The sequence below is a fragment of the Ambystoma mexicanum genome, chromosome 11 (assembly GCF_040938575.1).
Source record: "Ambystoma mexicanum isolate Mex_15411 chromosome 11, UKY_AmexF1_1, whole genome shotgun sequence".
Lineage (NCBI taxonomy): Eukaryota > Metazoa > Chordata > Amphibia > Caudata > Ambystomatidae > Ambystoma > Ambystoma mexicanum.
This window is the reverse complement of record NC_090934.1, coordinates 1,185,528,395-1,185,553,163: the sequence shown is the minus strand read 5'-3', so window position 1 is coordinate 1,185,553,163 and position 24,769 is coordinate 1,185,528,395. Positions and strand designations below refer to the sequence as shown.

Sequence of the window (24,769 nt, the reverse complement as noted above, 5' to 3'; positions counted from 1 at the left end):
GGGTATTATACGTCATTTCCAGTAACCCACCCCCTCTCCTCCGCCTTTTTCAGAGCCGTCTGAGCGCCAGTGGACCACTTCGTCACTGATATGATATAATATGGCATTTGCAACGCGCCTATACACAAGTGTTTCAAGGCGTGGCGAGGCAGGGAGGGGAGGGGAGGGAACAAGGAGAAGACAGACAACGATCCTACTAGGCCAGGTGTCATTCAGATCGTGCAAGTGCAGGGGTAGGGGGAAGGTAAAAGTGCAAGGGGAAGGGGAGGGGGGAAGTGGAGTACAAGGTAAGTAGCATAACATAATAAATACATAGGGCCAGCTGGTGGCGAGTGCAAGGTAAGTGCAGAACAAGTGCTGGGAAGGGGGACTGTAGGATACTGAGACAGTCCCCCAGTGCAGGGGTTGACAGGGAGGCAGTGCAGGTGGAGAGTGGAAGGGCCCAGGACCGAGGTCGCAGACAGTGGACCAGTTGTAGCAGGGGAGAGGGAGAGAGAAAGCAGAAGCAAAGAGGAAGGTTTTGAGGTGCTTCCGTAAAAGGAGTTGGTTCTCCTCAAGATAGTGCGCGGTACAAAACAATATGCCACATAGAACGAACAAGTACAACTTAACCCGTCTTTAAAGCTACTGTATAGTAATTAAATTGCGGTATAAACTCATCTAAAGAGTTACTTACATTATATTTGCATTTTCCATTGTGTCTGTGCGTAGGGCAGCCCCGAAATACCACTCCTTCTATGCCGACGTTATTTCTTCTAATGAACGAACATTAAATGGCTTTCGTTTCTGAAATTCTATTCATTATCGTTTACGTTATTGCACCACACCCCCAAAAAGAAGTCTTTCGGGATGGTCCCGGCCTGTCAAGGTCAAATAACAATAGAACCTTATACTGAGTCGTGGGCCATTCCGGCACCCGAGCAAAAAATCAAAGCAGCTGACCTTCACTTTGAACGAGCACACAATCCTAGTTAGCTACATTCAGTGTAGGGCCATCTCACAGGACTTGAAATTTACACTACATCTTTGCATTTTGTCTGTGTGCATTTGCAGCCCCAGAGAACCATAAATACAGAGACATTCTATATTTTTTGAAAAATGTTTTATATTACTGTTTGGTTTAATTTAATGCGCAAATGAACAAGGTTGGGTAGACACATTGCATGTACACTGAGCAATCACTTTTATTTACACAATACATAGCTACACATATTCAATGGGCCTGCGACATGAGGAGACTCCAGAGCAAAGTCACGGGTGACACCCGGGTGGTTCGCACAACTGCACGGTGAAGGGAGGGGCAACGGTGGAGGGACACATTGCATGTACACTGAGCAATCACTTTTATTTACACATTACATAGATACAAATATTCAATGGGCCTGCAACATGAGGAGACTCGAGAGAAGAGACAATCAAATTACAATCATTTAAACCGTGATGTGTATTTCTCAATGAGCTCTGCTTTAGGTGGACATGGAACAGAGGCAATGTTGGGTGGCAATGCAGTTGTCCCCTGCACAGGTTCGTTCACAACTCCATGTATGTGCCATGTTTAGGACATCAACAATAAGTCTCTCAATAAACTCATATTGCATATCCTGAAACACTGGTTTGATCACCCATTGTTTACTTCTTTTAGTGAAGGCCTTATTGTAGCGAAGCATCCCTAAAGTTCCGGTCGTCCTACTTTGTTGACGGCCAACATTATGGTTATGTGCCAAGACCGCTAGAAGAGTCCGATTTATCCATGCCCTCCATGCCAAAATGCATTCGTTTTGGCCTGTACTTTAGGCACATATTGTGGAACACCTCCAAATCTCCTGTGTGGCAGAATTCCGTGTGGCACAAATCTCTTGTTATAGTTTTATCAAATACAATCTTTTCAATGGCTTTGTGAGTGGGTGATGAAGGAATCAACCACTTCTTCTTCCGTGCCTCCTCTGTGGACAAATGGCCATGTTCACAATTGTGGAAATTTTGGTTTGTGGTCCAGCGGTGAACGTTGCTACAGTGTAGCATTACTGCCCGCCATTTTTCCAGTAGAATTTCCAACGACCCTCCACATGTTTTTGAGCTCCACCAAAGATGGTTGCTGATTGACTTGGACCACTGTGAAATACCTTGCATATCTTTTTTTTTACCTGCAGCCGACATTTTTTTATTGTTTTTGCAAGATGCCATACGTCAAATTGGTGATTTATATTTTTGTACTCTTCTCTCATTGTCTTGGCAATTGAAACGTGTCTGTCCGTGGCTATCAGGTCGATCACCATTCCCCGCGATTGTAGTTCTTGCAATGATGCTACAAAGCCAACTTTCTCCATGGCCACTGAGGATGTACTTTGTGACACCTGCACGACCACCGAACTCACAATTTTCTTACTTTCCATGTCCTGAAAGTGGTAGGTGCAGTACTTGGCTGAAAATCCTGGGCTGTCGCACTGTCCATCACCGGCTAGCCTGAACCGTTTGCCCGCGAATGTACTATCAATAGACATTTTTTCATTCTCCAAGCTTCGCTAATGGCTGGAAATAGATAATCGATTTGGTATTTGTAGAACTGAGTTTTCGCAATTAAATGGATTCCCACAAACTGAAAGAAATACTCTAACTTTTTAAAACTTGAACCACTAAAAAGTGCGGCCGCTGCACAAAGTAGATTGCCTGCTGGCAGTTGCCCCAGCATGGGTTGTGCAGACCATGAGAAAGGATATTTTGTACAGGTTGTATGTATTTTAAGGTTAGTGCCTCGAATTGCACGAGTCACATTAATCAATGGCTCCCCACATACTTCCCCACCAACCGAATGCCCACATTTCATCCTAATAATAATATCAATCAAACAACTATTGAATACAATGAATTTGGCCTCTTTCCTTATACTGTCACTCTGCATCCCAGCTGGTTCGGCCTGTAACGTTGAGGACATGTCACTCACATGAAAGGTAGAATGTCTGATATCGTCTTCCGCTATGTTCAGTGATATTGATGGTGTTTCATTGTCGTCCACTTCATTCTCTTCCATTGCAACATCTGTTCCTTCTACGGCGATGGGTGAATAAAACAATGTCTTCAACTTTCTCGCGGTCTTAGTTTTTGCGGGTGTGAATTGATCTCCAACTGCATCCGAACTACCAGGAGGACATTCACTATCAATGGCTGGTGGTGGTATAGCTCCGTTGTCAATCACTTCATATTCTTCCCATTGGCACGATGCATCTCCAGTCTCAAGTCCCTGCCAAAAGGTTTGACAAGCAACATCTCTCGTTCGCTTCACTGTCTGTGTAGATCTAGTTAGTACACCCACTCGCAACTAGAGGACAGATTGGAAAAGGGATGTTCAGTTTAAACACAACTTACAGTATTGAACTATTAACAGTGAAAAACAACATAATATAGTGACCAGGACACTAACCTTCTTTTGCTTTCTTTTCTTTGAAACTTTCTTGCCTCGAACTTCAACATCAGGACGCTGTTGCTCCGACTCGTGTGTGCATGTCTCCACTTCCTCTTGCGCTGCAACGACTTTATTTTCATGATAAGCACATCCATCACGCACTGACGCTCCATCGACTCCCTGAAACATAGAACTTTCATTAGTATGTATAATAATATTGAAAACACAAAATGTACTTGGGGACCAATACCCACGTACATCTCCATAGCAAAACACGAATGAACGCATTGTGTAGAACATTCAAACGACAATTATTCACGCATTGTTGATCTAGTTAGATGGAACTGTCAAGATCCATACCTCGGGCTCCGCATAGACTTCCATTGATGATATTATTGAAGATGACGCTTCAGCAACTCCCTGAAACACAGTAATTGCATTAGTATGGTTTTCTATTTTGTTAAAAAGAACATAAACTTTGTGCAGGCGTCAACGGCTCATCTAAATAGACCTGCACAAATGATCAGTTGTCTAAAATAAGTAATGGATACCTAAATATGATTCGATTTGCTCGATCGTTGGAAGTGTCACCACCCAGAGATCTGCATCAACTACTAGGGGTGATGTTCTTGTAGAACATTGCGCCGACGCGTAACTGCATGCTCCCCCTTCTTCTTGGACTAATGCTCCATCGACTCCCTGAAACATAGGACTTTCATTAGTAATGAACACAATATTGAAAAAAGAAGACACATAGGAGGGCGACGACAGAAGGACATATCAATGGCTAAAAACGAAAGAAACATTGTGTGTAACAATCACGCTACAAGAATGCAAGATCTGATGATCTCCATCGATGGAACTGTCCGGAAATGTACCTCGAGCATCTGAGTGACATCAACGGTTGTCGTCAATGCGTTGGACTCCTCAGCATCTCCCTGAAAGACAGTACTTGCATTATTTTGATAACAATAATTATAACTGAAAACAAAGACTAGAGGACAAGTACTAGGGTGTACCATTAGGTAAAATAATTACACGATAAATTAAAACTATTGATTTACATGCCTAAAACAAGTCAGTGGCAGAATAGCTAAGTAAGATTACCCGATAGGCGCTTGAAGTGGCTGATGACTGCAATAACGACACGGATGGAGAATCTTCCGCCTTCATATTGAGTGGATACATAAATGGGGAAATTATTGTTAGCTAATGCTACACACTACCGCAAGGCCGAGAGCTAAATCCGTAAACTTGACTCACCAGTGGAGGGATGTGGACGAATAGAGTGGGAATAGCGGTTGAGAGCAATTTTCGCTTCGCTCGCGGTGTGTTCTTCTTTATTAGCAATGATGTAGAGTACATGTCTGAGCTAAAGTGCCTGCTGCAGATGCGGTATAGATCACCCCTCTTGTCCGCAAAGACTTCTAGGACTCTACTTTCAAGCTCAGACGGTGGATATCCGCAATCGGACCCATTCTCTTATCTGATCTATTGTCTTAGGGAAAACATGCATTATAGTACCTTCAGATTTTTTATGGGTCTTTGAAGGGCAACCGCCAATGGAACAGGCAGGCATTGTGGAAAGTTCTGAAAAGTAAAGATCAACAATTCTCTATGAATACCAATGTGTTAAAAAATTAAATGACACATAAAAAGGTTCAATGCAAGGTTTGTTTTGGTTCTTGGAACTATACACGTTATTCACATGCGGATAAGTATTTGAATAACTTTAAAAAAATAGAAAAATAATTTGACTAAACTCAGAACATGTGACTAGTTCCTTGCATGTACTGTCTTGAACGAAAAGAAAACATGGATGCAATTTGAGGACTACTAGCAAATAGATATAAATTAAAAAATTGGACGCAAAATGATTATGGTACATGGCCTTACCTTGACGAACAAACAGTTAGATGCAGGGATCAGAGTAGTTTCTTGTCGTAGAACAGGGAGCAGTTCACAGGTTGCAAACTGACGAGTTTGCTCGAAGTGGTCACGGAAGTTCACAGAGACGAAGAGCAGATAACCAGCACCTTCACGGGTTGACTAGCAAAGCGCAAAGAAGTTCTCATTAGAAATATGAAGTGGGTTATAAAGAATTCGAAACAGGGGTGTGTTTGTGAATGAATGACGTGAATCTGTCGTGGCATTATGCGGTTTGCAGGGGGCGTCCAGCGTGAGGGGGGATGCTTGGCAGGAGACACGGGGTCTGGAGGTAGACATGGGAACAACAACCCATGCTCTATAGACCACTTTGAAGTGTACATGGTCTTTGGCACCTCTTGGCCTTTATCGCTCCCTGACAGCTCCACTTGCCAGCGCAAGTACCCCGGTGCGAACTGCCTTTGATAGGGCGGGGGGTGGATTGGGGCGGTGGTCGTGCAGACAAGACTCGTTTGCCGCAGGGCCTCACCAAGGAGAGGCCATCTAACTGCATGTAAGAGGCAGGCTGCAGGATCTAGTACATGGAAGGCAGGGGGGTGAGTTTATAAATACCTCACCCTCCCAGGAGAATATATGGGTGCAGTTCACCCTGGAGACCCTGGATGCCTAGGCAGTTAGTCAGCAGCAGGCTGGCCTGTGGTGGCAAGGCGGCACGGGCCAGAGGGGGTCATCTCTGTACCCGGTGCCCAAAAGGACGATTTATTATGATCAACCATATTGATTATTTACCTATAACCATGTTTTGTATCAATAAAATCCAACAGCCTTTTATTGCCAACGCTTGAACAAAGTGGTGTGGTAAGTATTTTTGGGGGAGGAGGCAAGGCCGGGAGGCTTGATGCCAACCCGCAAAATAACATATGTATGTCTGCTGCATATGGGTTCAACGGTTATGTGGATTGAAGGTGGGCAGCCAGCGTGAGGGAGGATGCTGGCCGGAGACATGTGGTGTGACAAGACAAGGCACAGGAAGACTATTCAATGGAGACACACTAGATTCATTTAAAAAATCAAAACAACCATTGTTAAAATATATGTTGGGTTTTATTTTAGATCTTAATTTCAATTGAACATAAATAATAAACATTACACATTGTAAAGTACCGGTTGCAGCACATCCAGGGAAAATCTGCGGTATTGTCCACTGTCGCTGGGGAAATGTTGTCTAATGGCAAGTACCGCACAGGCAGGTATTACTCTCCGAACGCGGTGTCCGAGCCTCCCGTGAAGCCACCAAGCGAAGCAACGATAGGCCACCAGCCTGTACCACCGGTGAAAAAGAAAGATGCAAACGGTATTAAAATGACAACTTTCTTATCAATGTCGATGAAGGTAAAAAATGTCATTCTGCTTTGAAAAAAATTCTATCTAGAAAATGCACAATATGGAACCAATTTACATGCGTTCGAATGATATGTAGATGTAATTTTATATGTGGGAGACGACCATGAAATAGTAGTGGCATCACTGACATCACAACCAGAGTATACTTACTCGTTACTCGGATTACGCGGACGAACAGTGCCGCGAAGTTCGTGCATAAGCACCATCATCATCCTCAACACGGTCCGTGAGAGGCAGGCTTCCCTGAACTCTGGCAGCTCGGTGATGCATTGCGGACTTGGTTCGCCTTCCGAAATGTAGACCAAGCACCCGGAATTTTCACGGCAGCAGCAGTTCTCCTCCTCAGTTGGCATTAGCTCGCACCGATTGCACGTGCACCAGGTGGAGACGCCGTCCATGCGACTGGTCCTCCCAACTGCCGTCCGAATCCCCATCGTTTTCGCGTGCTTGCCTTTCCAGTAGTTCCTCCTCGGTGTACTCGGGCTCGTACATATACGGCATTATTGTAGCCATTGTGTGGTAAAGAAAGTAAAATAATTTACAGAGATGGTACAGGTGTTCACAAGGCCTAGAAGCGGCGAAGGTAGCTGACCAGAGCACAGAAACGAGTCACAGAATACTCAAAGTAACACAGAGAGAATAATGGAATCGAAAAAAATCTGCTGCTGTGTGTTGTGAAACGGTGTGTTTATACTTATTGAGGAAAGAGGCGTCCTGCCATTTCCATGGCGACACTTCATTAGCTGAGGCGCAGCGATTGTTGACACGAAACGTGCTTTGGCGTTGGGAAATGGGCGGTACGCGTCTGCTGATGTCAGGCTCAGGGGCGGGGGATTTGATTTAGTGCCGCAAACGCAGGTGAGCCAGGTCGATGGGGGGAAATGATAGGATTATCACAAAATGGCGGCTGATTTCGAGTGCGTTAATGGACGAAAAGTCGGGTAAGGTCCATAGGAAAGTTTTCTACGATCTACCGATTTATGCTTAAAAACACATGGCCGAACCGTAGGAACAATAAAAAAAAAGTCCCGGAACTATCCTTTAAAGTATATACTCTCATATCTATACTTTATTGACAATCAGTGACCAACTTCACCATTTCATTACCTTCTCCTTAATTAGAGACGACTCTGAAGAATACAACATGTGGCAGCCCAACTTAAACTGGATCTTTGCAAGGAGGATTGTATTAGCCACTTTTTATTCAATGCTTGCAAGGGCTCCCCATTCTCGAATTCATGAAATTCTAGCTATTCAGTAGGGTTTACTGAGTCCAGCACAAAAAGGCCCTTCCTTCATTTTTCAGAAAAATCAAACATGACACCCCTCTCCAATGATCCTTGGATAATCCCCTCCAAATCCCTTTGCACAGCATGGCACGGCTTGTGGTCATGTCTTTCCAGTACTTTTATCTAGTTGTGGGTCGTTTTACCGCAATATACCACTGGTTTCAAGTACAACTCTCCCATCTGGCTCTCCTTCTGCCCAAAACCTGTGCCACACCGAACTCCAACATAACCCTACTCATTGCCCCCTTCCTGAAACCCAATACCAAATTCTTGCTCCTTGGAGACTTTAATCTCGGATTTGCTGACCCAGCCGATCACCTGGCCTTGTCACTCACATCAACACTCCAAGAGATTAACTGAATACAAGTCATCCAGGCACCCACCCACACCAAAGGGTGCACGCTTGACTGGATCCTATCCCTAAACACCTCCACCAAAATCTTAGACATCAATCCTATGCCCTGGACAGACCATTCCCTGATCCTATTCTCCCTAGATCTCAATGTCACCACTGAAAAACCCACCACCCACCAACCCATCACTGCCAGACATACAGAAAAACTCCCTAAGGAACTCCTAGAACCCACCATTCAGACCTCCCTCGAAACTCGCCCTGATAACAACACAGAGGCCATTCTCTCAGCTTACACCACTGCCTAGCGCCACAACGTGGATATTCACACCCCCCTCAAAACTAGCCTAGGAAAAAAGACCACCAGCACAACTGGTTCACTGAAGACCTAGCAAATCGCTGCAAAACCAAGCATTCTAAAGAACATATCTGGCAGAAAAACCCTTCCCCTAGCAACAAAGATGCCTTCAGCATCTGCGCCACCTCCTACAAACTTGTCGTCATCAACACCAAAGCCAACATCTACAATACCTGCATCCCTAAAGCCCAGTCTGACACAAATCCTAAAAGAACTGGAAACCCTGGTCGCACCCGTTTCTACCTTTGACCAAAGACAAAACCTGGTACACATTGGTACAATCCACCCTAGCCGACAAAATCCAGAACCTTAGAGATAAAACCATCCTCAAGAAAGCACTGATCCTTCAAGCCAAATCCCCCCACCCTACATCCTCGCCACCCACACCCTCCATCCCCCCATTCCAGTTATGCCCGATCGCCATTGCAGAAACCATTACCATCATCCAACACCTCAAAGCCTCCAACTGCACTGGTGACCTCTGCCCCGCACACATCATCAGACTCTGTACCGAGCCCTTAACCCCCACCATTGCTAAATTTATCAATGCCTCCTTCAGCACCTGCTCCATACCCACTTCCATCAAAGAAGCCTGGGTCAAACCATTACTGAAAAAAACCTTCCCTTGATCCCACTCTCCCCACCAACTAGAGCCCCGTCACTACAGTTCCATTCCTCGACCGCACTGCATACCTACAACTCCAATCCTACCTCGAAACACACTCCCTACTCGGTCCACGCCAATCCGGCTTTAGGCCAAGGCATAGTACAGAATCTGCCCTCCTCGACGTCAAGATACAACTTCACCTCATTCACGACAAAGGAGACCTCGCCATTCTCATGCTACTAGACCTTTCGGCGGCCTTTGATCTCGTAGAACACGATATCCTCTGCCACCGCCTCACCACCTCCTTCAACTTCTCACAAGAATCAGCCAAATGGGTAAAATCCTTCCTGAGCAACCGAACCTCTAGGGTCTTCGCCGGCACGGAAGCAGCAGACCCCATCCCTGGTGTCCCACAGAGATCCTGCGTCTCACCCACGTTCTACAACACATACACTAAGGACCTATTCAATCGCCTTGACAACCTCAATATCCCTTATACAAACTTTGCTGACGACACCCGGAACCTCCTCAAACTATCTGGCAACTATGACCACGACTGCGCAAACATCAATCACATATACAACATCATACAGGCATGGATGGCAAACCACCACCTATGCCTAAATGATGATGAAACCGAGTTACTCATTGTCGGATCCCCCCATACCCTCAAACGTCTTGATGCTGCCTACACTGCATTCATCATCGACGGAAACAGCATCCCTGTCTCCCCTCATGTGAAAACACTAGGAGTCTACCTAGATGCAGAACTCAACCTGAACAAACACGTGAAAGCAATGACCTTCTCTGCTGCATACTCTACCAAACTCCTCAATCACTCCAGAAAATTCCTCACCCCTAGCAGCTGCCTCACTCTTGCTAGAGAAAAAGTCAGTAGAAAACTTGACTACTGCAATGCCATCCTAGCAGGGACCTCCAACAAGAACCTCAATAAACTACAACTCACACAGAAACAACGCCCTCAGAGCAATTTGGGTCTTCAAACACTCAGAGCACATCTCCCAAATCAGACACAAAGCCCACTGGCTTCCCATTAAAGCACGCATCGACTTGAAATTACTCTCCACCACCCACCGCTGTCTCTACAACACATCCCCCCATCTCACACACTGCATCTCCAAGAAACCAAATTCACGAACCTTACCCTCGACTTCCTCCATCTCACTTACTACACCTAGATTCAACAAAAATGATCAGGGGGCTTCTGCTTCACTGTCATCGCGCCCACAATAGAACACGCTCGCTCCCTCCCTCCATCTGGAATTAACCTTTCTACCTTGCATTTCTCAAACAAGTCAAAACCGCACTTTTTAACAAATATGCTTGATCACCTATGTAACTACTGCTGACTGACTGTACTGTAACTACCTATGCTTTACTGTATGTAATCTAGCGCCGTGATACCTCCGGGTCCTGGGCGCGTATAACAAATGAAATAAATAAAAATAAATAAAATAAATAGGGCTGCACCTTTCCAATCTAGTATCCCTTACTTTCCTGCCTTTTATTTTATCTGTAGCGCAAACAGACAACTTTGGTGGAAAATGATTTGCTTTTGTAAATGACTTCAGAAAATAATGGTTGCTTGCCAGAATAATATCACACTTGCATGTAGCACTAAATAACGCATTTCTCCCGTTTCCAAGTACTTCTATAATGGGTGTTCTAAATCAATGTAATGTTAATCAATTGTTCATCAATTGAACAATCCCGGGAGGCTGAAGGGACAAGTCAGCTCTACTGTGATTTAACTAGCTAATTCTACTAGGGGGCTATAGAATTAAATCCCATAGTTCTACATGACCTATGACCTCCTCTGACACAGAGCAAATGCAGCACTTTTAAACACGAAGAGTATTGTGAAGGACTCCGCGGTGCTCCAGTGGCAAGCTGTCTAGTATATCAAATGCAGAGGAATCAAAATTATAACCTGCTAGGTCTTATTGGTATCCTTATTTCCTGCAGCTATTCCACACAACTAGCAGAATTCAGGGGGCTTCTGTAAATCACAGGGGTTGATTGAGGTCTTCACATCTCTGTGGTTAATGAAGGGCGGAACCTCACATGAGAAGGGTGCCTAGCAAGGTAACAGGATTTAAGAGATGCAGATGATAATGTACTGGACAGTATAAGTTAGAAACAAACCAGTTTGTTATGGGGAATGCCACAAAACTCCCAATCTGGGTGAAACCTGGAGAGAAGTGAGGGCAGCAAAAAGTACATGCACACCAGAAATACAACCAGGTAACACTACCATATCAGCCCCAAGTTCAAGATATAGCCACTTACCTCTGCATAGGGCAACTCTGGGTTGATATGGACCAGAGGGTCACTGCTGGCTAGGAGTTTGGCCACCTCACTGTCAAGCCCGATCTTCCCCCAGGCATAGTTTTGCACAGCGCAAGAAAGCGGAAATACTGCAGAAACAAAGAAATTCCATCAGCATCCGACCACCATCAAGCCCAACCCTTTGGACAGATATGTTATGTTGACTTAGATCGCCCACTGCTACCATTTTCATGGTTTCCAGGTGCTCATTTGGCTCTATATGAAAGAGGGTGGGGTGGGTTAGTGAGGGAAGAGGGATAGGATAGAGGTTGTGCTATTCTGTTGATGTTTGCAGAACCAGGAGAAACAGGCGTATGTGCGTGTCAACTGAGTGTGCACAGGCCTGTTGTGACTGGAGAGGTACGGCCCAGGGTCTGGGTTGTTTGTTGTGGAGGGTGTGTGTTGTGGCTGGCCTTCTTTTTACCAGTCAAATGTCTTTCTACCCCAGACAAGCATACACAAAAGGTCAGGCTTTTATGTAATTGCAAAGTAGCATCGAAAATAATCCAACTGAAATGTATGCAGCGATAGCCACCGACCCTCATTTGTTTCATTGTGAACACAGGAGGTAGGGCCGTCAGGCTTAGAATAAGAAAACATCATTGGTCTAATGTAAACCTAGATGGCTAACGCATGACTTTTATGTCTTTGAGTGTCTGTTACTTTAGGCTGCTAACTAACCCACCAAGGTTCGGCCCACCAAGAGCAGCTGCGAATTACAGGTATTTGGCAATCTGTAACATCAGCAGGGAAGAGCTTGGGAATGCTGGTCTTTACATGGTCTATATGATTCTTTAGTTTCATAGTTAAATGGACTACATTCAATGAGAAAAAGTGTATACTTTTCAAAACGACTCTAAAATCAGGGAGATAACAAATAGGTGTGTGACCAATAGAGAAAGAAAACTAGTGGAGAGAAGAAAAATGAAAGGAAGGGGGGGGGGGGGAGGTCGAATAATGTAGGCATTTGATCTATCTAGATTACAACACCCAATACTGACACCAGAAACGCCCCATACCCAGCAGAGCATTAAACACCATTATGGCTACAAGCATTGAAGGAGGGTACATGTAACAAATGCAGAGTATATAAGATTATGTGGTTGATGCCAGAGACTTTGCTCCATCTCCACGCCTGAAAGGAATTTTGTTTTGCGCAGTTAGCGCTGTACAAATCAATCAATCCAATGGCGAGTGTTCTGCAATAGATGAAAAGCCCTAAAAGGACAGCTCACTAAATTGAGCACTTGCCGAGGAGCTTGGATTGTAATCTCAGTCTTGCATCATTCAGAGATCACTAAACAGAGTACCACGAAGGTGGGAACTAGGAACACCCGTTTTACAGCCCTACAAGCACGCCAACGTTTTGGTAGAAGGTCCTAGATAATGAGCGGTCACTCACATCGTATCGTATCATTTAATCAGACATAAGGTACACTTTTCATACAGAGCATTCCTTTAGTCCAAACTTGTTTAAGGTATTAAACAAGGACACCCAATCCAAGCCAACAAGAGTGGTCATATACACCAAACAATCATTAAAGGAGTAGTGCACTCCTCTGCCGCTTATGCCTACCACACGATCAGGTTTTCTGTCTAACCACTGACTGTGTAAATGATGTGCCACGTGGCTCCATGACTATTTATGTTGGAAGTACTGAAAACCTGACCTGCTTGTGGCCCTCGAGGACTTAGTTGTGCACCCTGTCCCTAAACCCTCACATGACAAGTAGTACTCCCGTTTCTTTTCCCTCTGCTATTTAGGGGCCCATGCCCATCTGAGTTACCATGTTCCCACCGAAGGTCTGACTCCCAAAGGACCAATGGTGCTACAGTGCTGCACAGCTCTGGCAGAAAGCAAGAACAATGTGCTGATCGAGAACGCCCAGAGTGACATTAGCACCATGGACCGTCTCACAAAGCGCACCTCAGGACCGATTGATCTGCATTGGGATGGTGCCCTTTTATAATGGCATAGGGATGCATAGTGATCAAAGGGTCCTTGTCATGACATACCCACTCCACTAAAGAAGGTTCAATAGTGGAAACAAATAATTTCATAAAAGCTGGATTTAACATTTTTAAACCACCAGAAAATCATTTATTTCCCTCTTCTGCGTCATCGCAAACCTAGACCACCCCAAAAGGAGCAGTCTGGCGCAATAATCGAGATCTAATCGGCTCTGAATGAGGCAGCAAGTAATACAGGGCACTTTTCAGTCCAATTTGTGTATCTTGAGGTTCTGTGTACTTTGAGCAAAAAGACAAAATTTGACGTATCTAGCTATGAAGACGAGTTTATAGCTGGGAGGCACAAGCTAGTTTAATGACATGTACCTTTTCCAGATTTAGCAATCCCAGATTGGGCGAAGGGAAAATTGAAAAATCCCTTGTTCCTTGACCTGTGTCCTTGAGATTTCCAATTCTTCTCGCTCCCTGGATATGTAGGTTCAGCATAGAGGGGAGTCCTGAGCAGCAAATCTCAATTAATCTCCTTTTTCCAACAACAACATGGGAGGATCCAGAAGCTTCCCCCCCCCCCCCCCCCCGAGTGGTCAGCAAGATCAGATATGAGCCAAGTTCCATTTGAGTGTTGCGTACCAATGAGCTTGGACTTCCCCTGTTAAGATGGATTTCAGATTTTAGGAAGCTACCCTATTCATAGTGAACTATGAGAGGCTAGCCAAAATCCAATCATAGTAAACATGGAGAGCTGGCAAGGCTTTTCTCAGGGAGTGCAAGTGGGGTAAGTGGTCCACAATGAGCCCACACAGTAAACACAATTCAAGTTAGACAGGGAATGTATAAAAATACAAATATGTATTGTCGGCCATAAACACACACCAAAAGATGACACTAAAATTGTTTATTGGTTAAATTAATCATTCAACCATAACAGCATATATCAACAAAAGACAGTAACCACCATACATCCAATATTAAAAGGGAAAAAAAATAATTTAATAAAATTCCATACAACACACTTAAAACCCTAGAATAAATAAGCAGGACTGCTCTCACCCACAGATCCACCCTCATGAAAGTTCAATTAAAATCAACATATGCTGGCGGGAGGCGCTGTTGCGCACTACAGTGATGGCCGCCCGATTTGTGAGCTCCAGCTCCATTCAGAAATCCTGCGACCAAACATCCTTTTTGGAACCACCTGAAGTGCTAAAACTATGGTACAGACAGACCAAGTACCCGTCCTCAGATCTTGAAAATCCAGGGGAGCTACGTTCAAGAGCGCTGTAGTTACGCCGGTCTGAGCCTGAACCGGCCCAAGCTGCAGGCACGGTCCGCCTGCAAGCACCGCGAAGAAACAACTTGAGGCCGTGGACCCAAGGGGGCGTGGGGCCATGGATGGGCGGAGCCTGAGCCTGCAATCCGCGCCAGGCCCTCGCCCGTAGTTTGTGAACGTGATGCAGGATCCGAGCGGGCCGAAGAGGTGAAGAAGCACCGGTGCTCTGGATGCTTGCATGCCGCTGGACCCCAGGGCCGCCCTGTATCCCGCGGTGCCTCTATAGGAAGGTTGTGCGGCACCACTACATCACCGCAACACACCGGGGCCCGATTAGGCGACAGCGAAATCCGTCCCACACCAAGTAAGGAGGTCGGGGGTGCGGCGGAGGGGTGGGGGAAGGAGGCCATCTGATTAGGATCAGACCATCGAAGCTGATGTGGGCCCCCCCCCCTCTGTTAAACGGCCGTCCTGATACAGGCCAACAACCCAGCTACTCCCGACACACAACACGGGCCTGACCTGCCCAAAGGCTACAAAATACTGTACAGGCTGCTAGGTCCATCCAAATACAATAGCATGAGGCCATGTATAACTGCATTGATCCTGATTTTGAATAATACTAAAAAATTGTATCCTGTTGACGTCCGCCCTGGACACTTTGCAACATTTACTAGCACGTCGTCACTGGGGCCGAGCTGTTGTAGACTCTGCATGAAATACTTGGCCTGTAACAATACAAAGCCGGGGCGCAGGGACTGAAGGTCGGGAGAAGTAGAACAGAATCGGCGCTCTCAACGATCCCCCGCCGCGGAGCCCCAAGGCCGCCCCCATTGAACGTGCAGCGGCGCCACATCGCTGCGATACGCTGAGCAGCAAAATCTGCCTGAAATTAAACAAGGGGGCCGGAGGTTCGGCTGGGGAGACGAAGGGGCCATCTAAGAGTTATCTGTCCGGCGAGGCCGATGCAGTCCCCTCCCTCCCCGCCGCTCCAACCGCCGCTGGTGCATATTCCGGGCCTACCCGCCCTGCTCTACACATGCAGCCTTCGTCTCCTCTATCCCATCCTAGATGAACTGGTCACTGGATGAAAGATAGATTGCAGACACGCCGTCCCGGCGTCAAACCTATGAAGGACCTACATTGGTCATCCTGTGGGTCTATGCGCTGGAAACTCCCTGAAAACTCAACACCACAAACCCACTTTAAACTCGTATCCTGCCAACATAGTACGTGGGAGAACACAGTCCATTAGCGGTGGGCGGCCCCAAGCCCCTGGAGCCTTGTTCTAGCTCCCTCCACGTGAGTGCGAGTACCCAACAACTGGTCATAAAAGGTGAAAATAACAGTACATTAACCGACAGCATCATGGGCGAACCACAAAAAATAGGGAAGGGAGGCAAGACTCCCAGTAACAAGAAGAAAGGCCCAATGGATGCTTACACTGGTAGCCAAATGCAAATTACTACTGCAGACATACACACCAACGCTAAGGAGGCCCTGAATGCAGAGAGTGAAGATCAGGAGGACAGGCTGACAACAATAGTGCAAAACTGATTCCGTGCAGTAAACATGAAGTTGGACGACATAGTGTCCACCGTAGGCTCCCTCAAGGCAAGTGTCGAAAAAGAGACGCATCACGGAAACAGAGAACAGAATAAGGACTAACGAAGATGCCATTGCACACCATAGCTGTGACATCACCAAGCTCAAGGAAGCCATGTCCAAAATGCAGAATAAATGCGAGGACCTTGAATCTCGATCAAGGCGAAACAACATCCGTGTAGTAGGCGTGGCAGAATCATTCGGAAGAGACCAAAATGAAAAGCAACTTGAAGTACTACTTAAATCCGTATTTGGACCGGAGGTGTTCTCCGAGCATTTCCTGGTTGAGAGAGCACATCGCACACTGGCCCCGGATCCCAAACCAGGTGCACCGCCACGTACGATAATTGCAAGACTCCTTAATTACAGGGATATAGATGGAATCCTATGAATGGCAAGGGAGGCTGGAACACTCCAATATGAAGGGAACCGAATACATATATACCCGGACTTCTCTGCTGGGGTTCAAGCTAGTAGAAGATCCTACGAACCAGTCAAAAGACTCCTCAGAGAACACCAAATTCCATACGCCTTGATGTTCCCGACCATGATGAGGATTCAACACACAGGAAGGGCGCACTTTTTTTGAGTCCCCGGCTGAGGCCACGGAGTACATTGAGACTTCCATACCTCTTCCTCCCAGAGGGGGCAGACTGGAACAAAATAACAGGCCCAGGCCGGAGGACTAGGATACACCCGATGTTTGAACACCTGTTAAGCTACTGTACCATCAAGAATGCAGTCCTAATAATTTGATGGTCTAGGCAGCTCCATCCAATGTGATTACTGCAGTGTTGGAGCCGAACTGAGTTAATTTGGGTACATCGTCAAGTTGGGGGTGATGATGGGGGTGGGAGGGAGGGTAGAGGGAGCGGATGTTGGTGGTTTTGTTGTGGTTTTGACCAACTACGAGACAATGGAGTGGATTGTTGCCACTGGATGGTGTTATGTCCAGTAAACGGTTTATGAAGGTTGACCGTTGGTTTAATGTTAAAAACGTGGTTACACGGAGACTGACGCTGGCCGAGTCGCATGGATACTATGGCTCTGATAGACAAAATAATGTCACAATTCCTTTTTACAATGCATGGGTGATGGGCTAAAGATAAAACTGTTGACGTGGAATGTGCAGGGATTAAACAACCAGAGGAAGGTCAAGAAAATTGGTAATTATGTCACTAGGCATGGCCCCAACATCCTAATGCTACAAGAAACCCATGCAATGGGAACGAGCAACTTGCATATACTTCCCAAATGGGGGAACTCAAGGTTCCATACTGAATACTCCTCGCAATCCAGTGGGGTCATTACCATCATTCATCCTAGTCTGGTATTTGGGTTGGAGGGCCGCAAAGTCAATCAAACGGGTAGATATGTTATGGTGTGGGGGAAGGTGGCGGGCCAGCAACTGCTGTTGGTCAACACATATGGGCCCAACATAGATGATCCCACTTTTTATATGGATGTATATCAGATGATCACCTCACTCGATATTTCCAATGTGATTTGGGGAGGGGACTTTAATGTTGCTTTAGATCCTGCACTTGATGGGTCCTCGAAAACTATCAGAGCCCCGAGCAAAACAGCTCTAACATTGAGCCGTATTCTCCCGCAGCTTTCATTGGTAGATGCCTGGCGGGACATACACCTAGACAGCAGGAAATACACATATTACTCTTCAGTCCATGACTCCGAGTCCAGAATTGACTATTGGCTGATATCCACGGCTATGACCACAGCAATGAAAACATGTGAAATTCTTCCCCCGTACATTGTCTGACCATTCCCCAGTGTCACTGGAATTAGCGCTCTGGGATGGTCCCAGCCCTTTAAGGAGGTGGAGAATGCAGCGTGAGATCCTTGGGGACCCTGGGGTGGCGGAACCTCTGCATGCTGAAATAGTGGAATTTTTCACTAACAATATGGGATCATTTGATAGATGCTCTACAGTGTCGGAATTCTTCAAGGTGTGGGTCAGAGGGGTCCTGATGTCCAAGTCAGTTGGTATGCTGAGAGGTGTCCGGCCCGAATTAACGGTCATAGAAAGCAAACTAGATACATTGGAAAAAACATACACCCGTATGCAGAATAGCGAAATACTGGCCGACATACACACAAATCTTCAGGAATTTGATAAACTGGCCATCAGAGAAGTAAGCTATATGGCAGCCCCCATGCGGGCGCGCAGATACGGGGAGGGCAATAAGGCAGGGAGAACACTGTCTAATCTACTCAAACAGGATAAACAACCCCATCAGATTACCAGTATACAAACCACACAAGGGGAAGTACTCCTGAAGGACAAGGACATAAATGGGGAATTTGCTAAGTTCTATAAAAATCTGTATACAAACAAGGATAAGAAATCACACACAGAAATTGAATCATATCTTGAGGCTCTCCCCCTTACAAAACTCCCTGATGAAGATCGCTTGGCAATGGATCGTCCAGTAAAGGCGGAAGAAATAACGGAAGCAATCAAAGCACTCTCATTAGGCAAAGCACCAGGCTCAGATGGGTTGGGGGCCGAATTGTATAAAGAGTTCTGCGAGGAACTCGTTCCAATATTAACGCAGGTATGGGAAGAATCCCTTGAGAGCGGCATACTGTCCCCAACTATGAAAGAGGCTGTAATTACGGTGCTCCCTAAGCCGCGTCGACCACCACAGGACGTCTCCTCCTATAGGCCCCTTTCCCTTATAAATACTGATGCCAAAATATTTGCGAAAGTACTCACCAATCGTCTTTTACCTGCAGTTCCCACACTAGTATACCCCGATCAGAACGGGTTTATTCCCACAAGATCCACAGCCCTAAATCTCTGCTGGCTCTTCGGCATAATGGCACAAATAGACCCAGGTAGAAATGCGGTGGCCATATCCCTAGATACCGAAAAGGCCTTCGATTTGGTGTCATGGGTCTATCTCCTTGCTGTACTAAAGGCATTTGGGGTGGGCCCCAATTTTATCAGATATGTTAAACTATTATATACGGACCCAGGGGCACGAGTGTTAACCAACAGATCCATCTCCGAATTTTTCATGCTGGGTAGGAGCATTAGACAGGGCTTGCCATTCTCACCCCCATTATTCGCATTAACTATAGAACCTATGGAGGCAGCGGTGCAGTTACGACATTCAGACAGGGGGATTAATATGAAAGGATTCACTCAGCTGATATCACTATACACTGATGATACACTATTATACTTCTGGCAACCGGAAATAAACCTAGCACCTTTCATGTCAGAAATACAGGAGTTAGCAACTTATTCAGGTTACACTGTTAATATGGCCAAATCAGAAATATTCCCACTTACACTGACCACCAAATGCCCCGACATAACACCCAGGAAGCCAGGAAAGTGGAACCTATTTCCATATGTGGTGGCAATGCCCTGAAGCCCAATCCTACCGATAGGAGCCTCCTCCTCCTCCTCCTCCCCCTACTCCTCCTCCCCCTATTCCACCTCCTCCTTCCCTCCCTCCCTCTTCCTACGTGGCTACCTGGCTCCCCTTTATAGAGTACACGCAAGAAGCTTACCACGGCACAAATAAACCCAAGCTATATAAATAGCTAGCCCTGCTTTAGGCTTGGGCACGGACTTGAGCGCTGTTAGCTATTGTATTCAGGCAGTGTACAATAACTCTGTGCGTTTTGCTTATTCACAGTGTTCTTTTGCCTATAACTCATTACATCAATACTCTCTCATCTCCGACTGTCTGTCCGCCATCCAGGAGTGGTGTGCCGCCAATGATCTCTGCCTTAATGTCAGTAAGACTGAGATTCTCCTCATCGGCACACCCGCTCCCTCCTTTCCTGTCCCTCTCTGGCCAGCCTCTCTTGGCCCTCTTCCTGCTCCCACGTGCGAGGCGAAAAACCTCAGGGTCATCTTCGACTCCATGCTCTCCTTCTCTCCTCACATCTCTGACGTCTCTAAGAAGTCCCACTACCAACTGCACCTCCTTAGAGCCATTCTTCCTTTCTTCTCTGTCCCCGAGAAGTTCACTGTCTCCAGAGCTCTGGTTCTCTCTGTTAGGGAGAACTCTCTGTAAGGCTAATTTCCCAAACCTAGTGAGTCCCCCAGCAGCTTTGCTGGATTTTTGGGGTTTATTTTTTTCTCTCCTGCTAAGAGCGAGATTCATTTGCTCCCACTCTTAGACATGATTTGAGGTGTTCCTTTCACTTTCCATGTGTTTTATGGGCTATGGGGTCTTTTACTCCATAGGGTCTCATGTGTTTTTTTATGTGGGTTACACAGCACCCTCCGTGCCGTAACCCAGGGGTGTCGTAGCGACCCCCCAACATAGACTCCATACCCTGGGACTGACTACTGTCTCCCAGGGCATGTAAAGTCACCATTGGCTTTACTAGTCCCAAATTATGAACAGAAACCAGTACAAACCATCATGTTGTGGACGTACTGGTCGGGGCAATTCGATTGCCCCGGGGTCTGTTGTTCGAGGGGGCACGTCTCCGTCCCCCCTGATCGAGTTTTGGCTGGTGGCAGTGGATACTACTTTTTATATTCGACCGCAAATATATCTCTATGGGATTTTCCCATTGTTCGAGGCTACCAACTTTAATTATTTAATTCTTATAGCCTCGAACATACCGCCGGTTTATTTATTTAATATTAATTCACCGGTTGGTATTTTTTGCCAGAACTCAATTCTAAAATGGCGTTTGTGTTCTCTTCTGTGACTCCAACCCGAGTCGATCCCTTTGTTCCACTTTTGGCGGGCTTCTCCACAGAAGCCTCCAAAAGTGGTGCCACTCTGTCTGGGAAGCACAGGGGGTATGGGAGGGGGTTTAGGCACCCTGGACGGAGTTACCTTGGTAATTCAAGTCGCACTCTTGTGTGATTGGCCCAAGTGGTGAGCAGGCCGGCTCACCACTCAGCATGTTTGATTGACAGCTAGGCTGAGTGAATGGGGTTTTGCTGCATAAAAGCAGGGCTTTGGGGACTGGAACTTCAGAAGTCGCCACAGGACCTTAGAATCCGAGGAGGGAGAAGCTGAGCCGACCTGCAACGACGACACCACCGGTGGAGCCCTGCTGAACCATCTCACCACTTTTTCCGACGACAGAGGAGATCTCCAGTGTGGAGAGTCTTCTTCCTTTGACTGGTGGGGATAACCAGTTTCGCCTTCTTTTCACCTTCCTGGAGCATCTCATGGCCGCCTTGCCTGTGCCAAGCACCCCGGCAACCGGAATACCACGGTTTACCACTACCCCGAAGAGAAGGGTAGTGTCCTTTAACCGGAGAACTCCGCGGCTGGTTTCTTACCTGGCAGTGCAACGACCTTCATCTTTCCTCCAAGGCGAGACCTCTTCTTCCTCTGGACGAAACACCGACTTGCACCTGCTGCCAGGAACAACTGCCCCCGCTGGAGCTTCCTTCACACTTAAGGTACTGTGTCCCGCCTGGCTTCCCATGCGACAGATCGTTCGGGGTGACAGTAAAGCCTCAACTTTCTAACCTGGGCTGGCCTGGGACAACCTAGCTAACTTTTCCTGGCTTTAATTTCATCCTTTTTGTGCGAACTATCTACATAGACTCTTTGGGCATAACCCCACTGGTGAACCTGGGCCCCTTCTGCTTGCTCTCTCCAAGAGTGTGTCTTGCAATGGACTTCCTTGTTCTCCAGTAGAACTCTGCCTATCCTGCCTTACTGTGGTTCCTTGAGAAAGTATTGAAACTTGTGTGCTTCTTTAACTCTGCCTTTTTCCCTCCCTTTCTTTACAACTTATTAGAGTGTCATCTTATGTTAAGCGCTCACCACTGTCTGAAAATAAGTGGTGTTTCTCACTAAGACTTGTCTAATAAGTGAATAGGGTTGTATATATATATATATATATATATATATATATATATGATAGTGACTGTGTGCTGAAATGACTTACCTCTTTTTTTGCTAGTGTGATTTACAAGTGCGTTTTTAAATAAATAATTATATACTTTTACACCAAAGCTCTGGTCAGCGTTTGTTTGTACTACTGTGTCTCTGTACCTATTGTGTATACTCTGCATACTGCCTAACTCTTCTTGAGAGAAGTCTGACTGCTCAGCCACAGCTACCAAGTGAATCTGTGTGGTACAGACTGCTACCAAGTGGGTTTACTTGCAAACACCTGTAGTCTTAAATCTTTTGCAGTGGTCCCTAAGGGAACTGCACAGGTTTCTGCCTAACACTCTCTAGGCTGGACTATTGCAACAGCCTCTTTCTAAATCTGCATGCTTCTACTCTCCACCCTCTGCAACTCATCCAGAAAAGGACTGGAAGACTTGTCCTTGGCCTAAAGCCCAGGGATCATATCTCTCCAGGACTGAAATCCATGCACTGGCTCCCAGTGGCTGCGAGGATTAAGTTCAAAACCCTCTGCATTGTCCACAAGGCCTTCTGGGGCCTCAATACCTTCATCTCGCTCTTCCTAAATATCTTGCTTCTCAGGCTCTATGCTCATCCGCCTCCAAATCCCTCAGGGTCAGTCGCTTCTCCAAGCAACGGGTTGGTGGTAGATCTCTTTCTTCGACTGAGGCCTCCCTCTGGAACAGCCTTCCTGCCTCCCTGAAACTTCAAGAGAATCATCTACGGTTCCGGAAGCACCTCAAAACCATTCTCTTTGCTTCTGATTCCTCTCCTCCTCTCCCCTGCTGATTTTCCTGGTGAAACTGAAACTACACTGGTTACCTGGCCACCCTCTATTCTCGTGCCCAGGTGCCCTTCCCTGCCAGTCGCACACCTTCACTGCCTTCCTGGCAACCCCTGCACTTGGGGACTGTTTTCTGTATCCCTGCAGTCCCACTACCAGCACTTGACACCTGGTGTCTTCACTTACCCTTGCACTTGCCACCAGCTGGCCGTACCTTTACTTATTGTTTATTTACTCTATTTATCCCATGTACTGCACTGTCCCCTCCCCCTTCCCTTTCCCCCGCACTTTCTCCCTTCCCATGCACTTGCGCTATCTGAATGGCGCCTGGCTTAGTAGGATCGTTGTCTCGTCTTCCCTCTGCCCCCCCACTTGCCTCGTCACGCCTTGAAACACTTGTGTATAGGGGCGTTATAAATGCCATATCATATCAGTTCAGGTCTATATGTATTACTGTGCTGTCTCCCATGTCCCACAAAAATTACAAATAAAGTTGTTTAAAAACATTTTTTTAAAAAAGGAAATTGCCCAGGAAATGTCCTTTTCACTCTAAGGACAGGCCCTCAAGATTTTTTTTAGTAAAGGGGGTAAGGAATATTTCTTGGGGTAGTAGTCCAGCCAAACCTGTTCCGAAATGGGATACCATATGAACCTGGCCGTTTCCCAATTTGTTGTTAATAGTAGTCCAGAATTCAGCTGCATTGCAACACATTCGTTTATTTAGGGGAATCTGATGGTTGTGTGCATTTCCAATTTTAGGAATTTAACACTATTTTTGTGAGCCTTTAAAATGGACCTCTTAGTTGTAAATTCAAAATCAGGAGCTCTTAAAAAGGCTTTAAGCCTTTTTGATTCTGCAATTCTAATGTCATAAGTGGGAAAACGATTTTTGTGAGTTACCTTAGTTTTTGTAGACTTTGGCGGATCATAACATTAAATGTATCTATTGGCAGATGGAAAAGGGTAGGTCATCGTCAAGCAAAGTAAAGTTGTTAATAGCCGTAGATATCGGACTTCAAAAGTTTCTACAGGAATTATTGTTCCATTTGAAAGTTAACCCGCCCGATCAATGGATAACATAGCGCAGGATGTTAATCTAACAGGGCAACAGCGGTTAATAAAGTGAAGTGCAAAATAATATGGTCACCAATTGAAAGGTCATGAAGCAATATGGGACTCCACATAGATCTTAACCGGTCCGAAACATAGATGTAGTCTATCCGTGATTGCGGATTCCCTCTATGCCAAGTAAAGGCATGCGCAACACCAATGTTCTTATGCAATGGAATTAATGACAACCCCACCCAAGCATAAACAAATCCCAATCGACCCCTTGCACAATGTTGGTTAGAGGGGAAAGAAACTATAGAGGATTTGTTCAACCTGAAACCCTAAGAACAATTAGAATTAAAGTCACCACCCACAATTATTGCATGAGGAAGGCCTTGTTCCAACCACTCTCGATTATCAAGGGTTGAGCGGGGGGGCAGGCGCTGTTGCGAGTTTGGTCAAATGGAAGCCTTTGTGTGAGCTCCGCTGGTGTACAGAGCATCCTGGAATCATTTTGGCAGTACCAAGGAAGGGCTTGCCACAAGACTGGCTCAGAAGAGGTATAAACGG

At 46.1% G+C, this 24,769-nt stretch overlaps 1 protein-coding gene across 2 annotated transcripts in view; it reads right to left on the bottom strand.

Annotated features, from left to right (window-relative positions):
* The window catches only part of MPI (mannose phosphate isomerase), a 404,206-nt gene that overhangs the window by 357,987 nt on the left and 21,450 nt on the right, over positions 1-24,769 (bottom strand). For both annotated transcript variants that reach the window (XM_069624514.1, XM_069624515.1), the window contains exon 2: positions 11,608-11,735. In XM_069624514.1, coding sequence (XP_069480615.1) covers positions 11,608-11,735 — 128 coding nt within the window. The remainder of the gene's footprint in view (positions 1-11,607; positions 11,736-24,769) is intronic.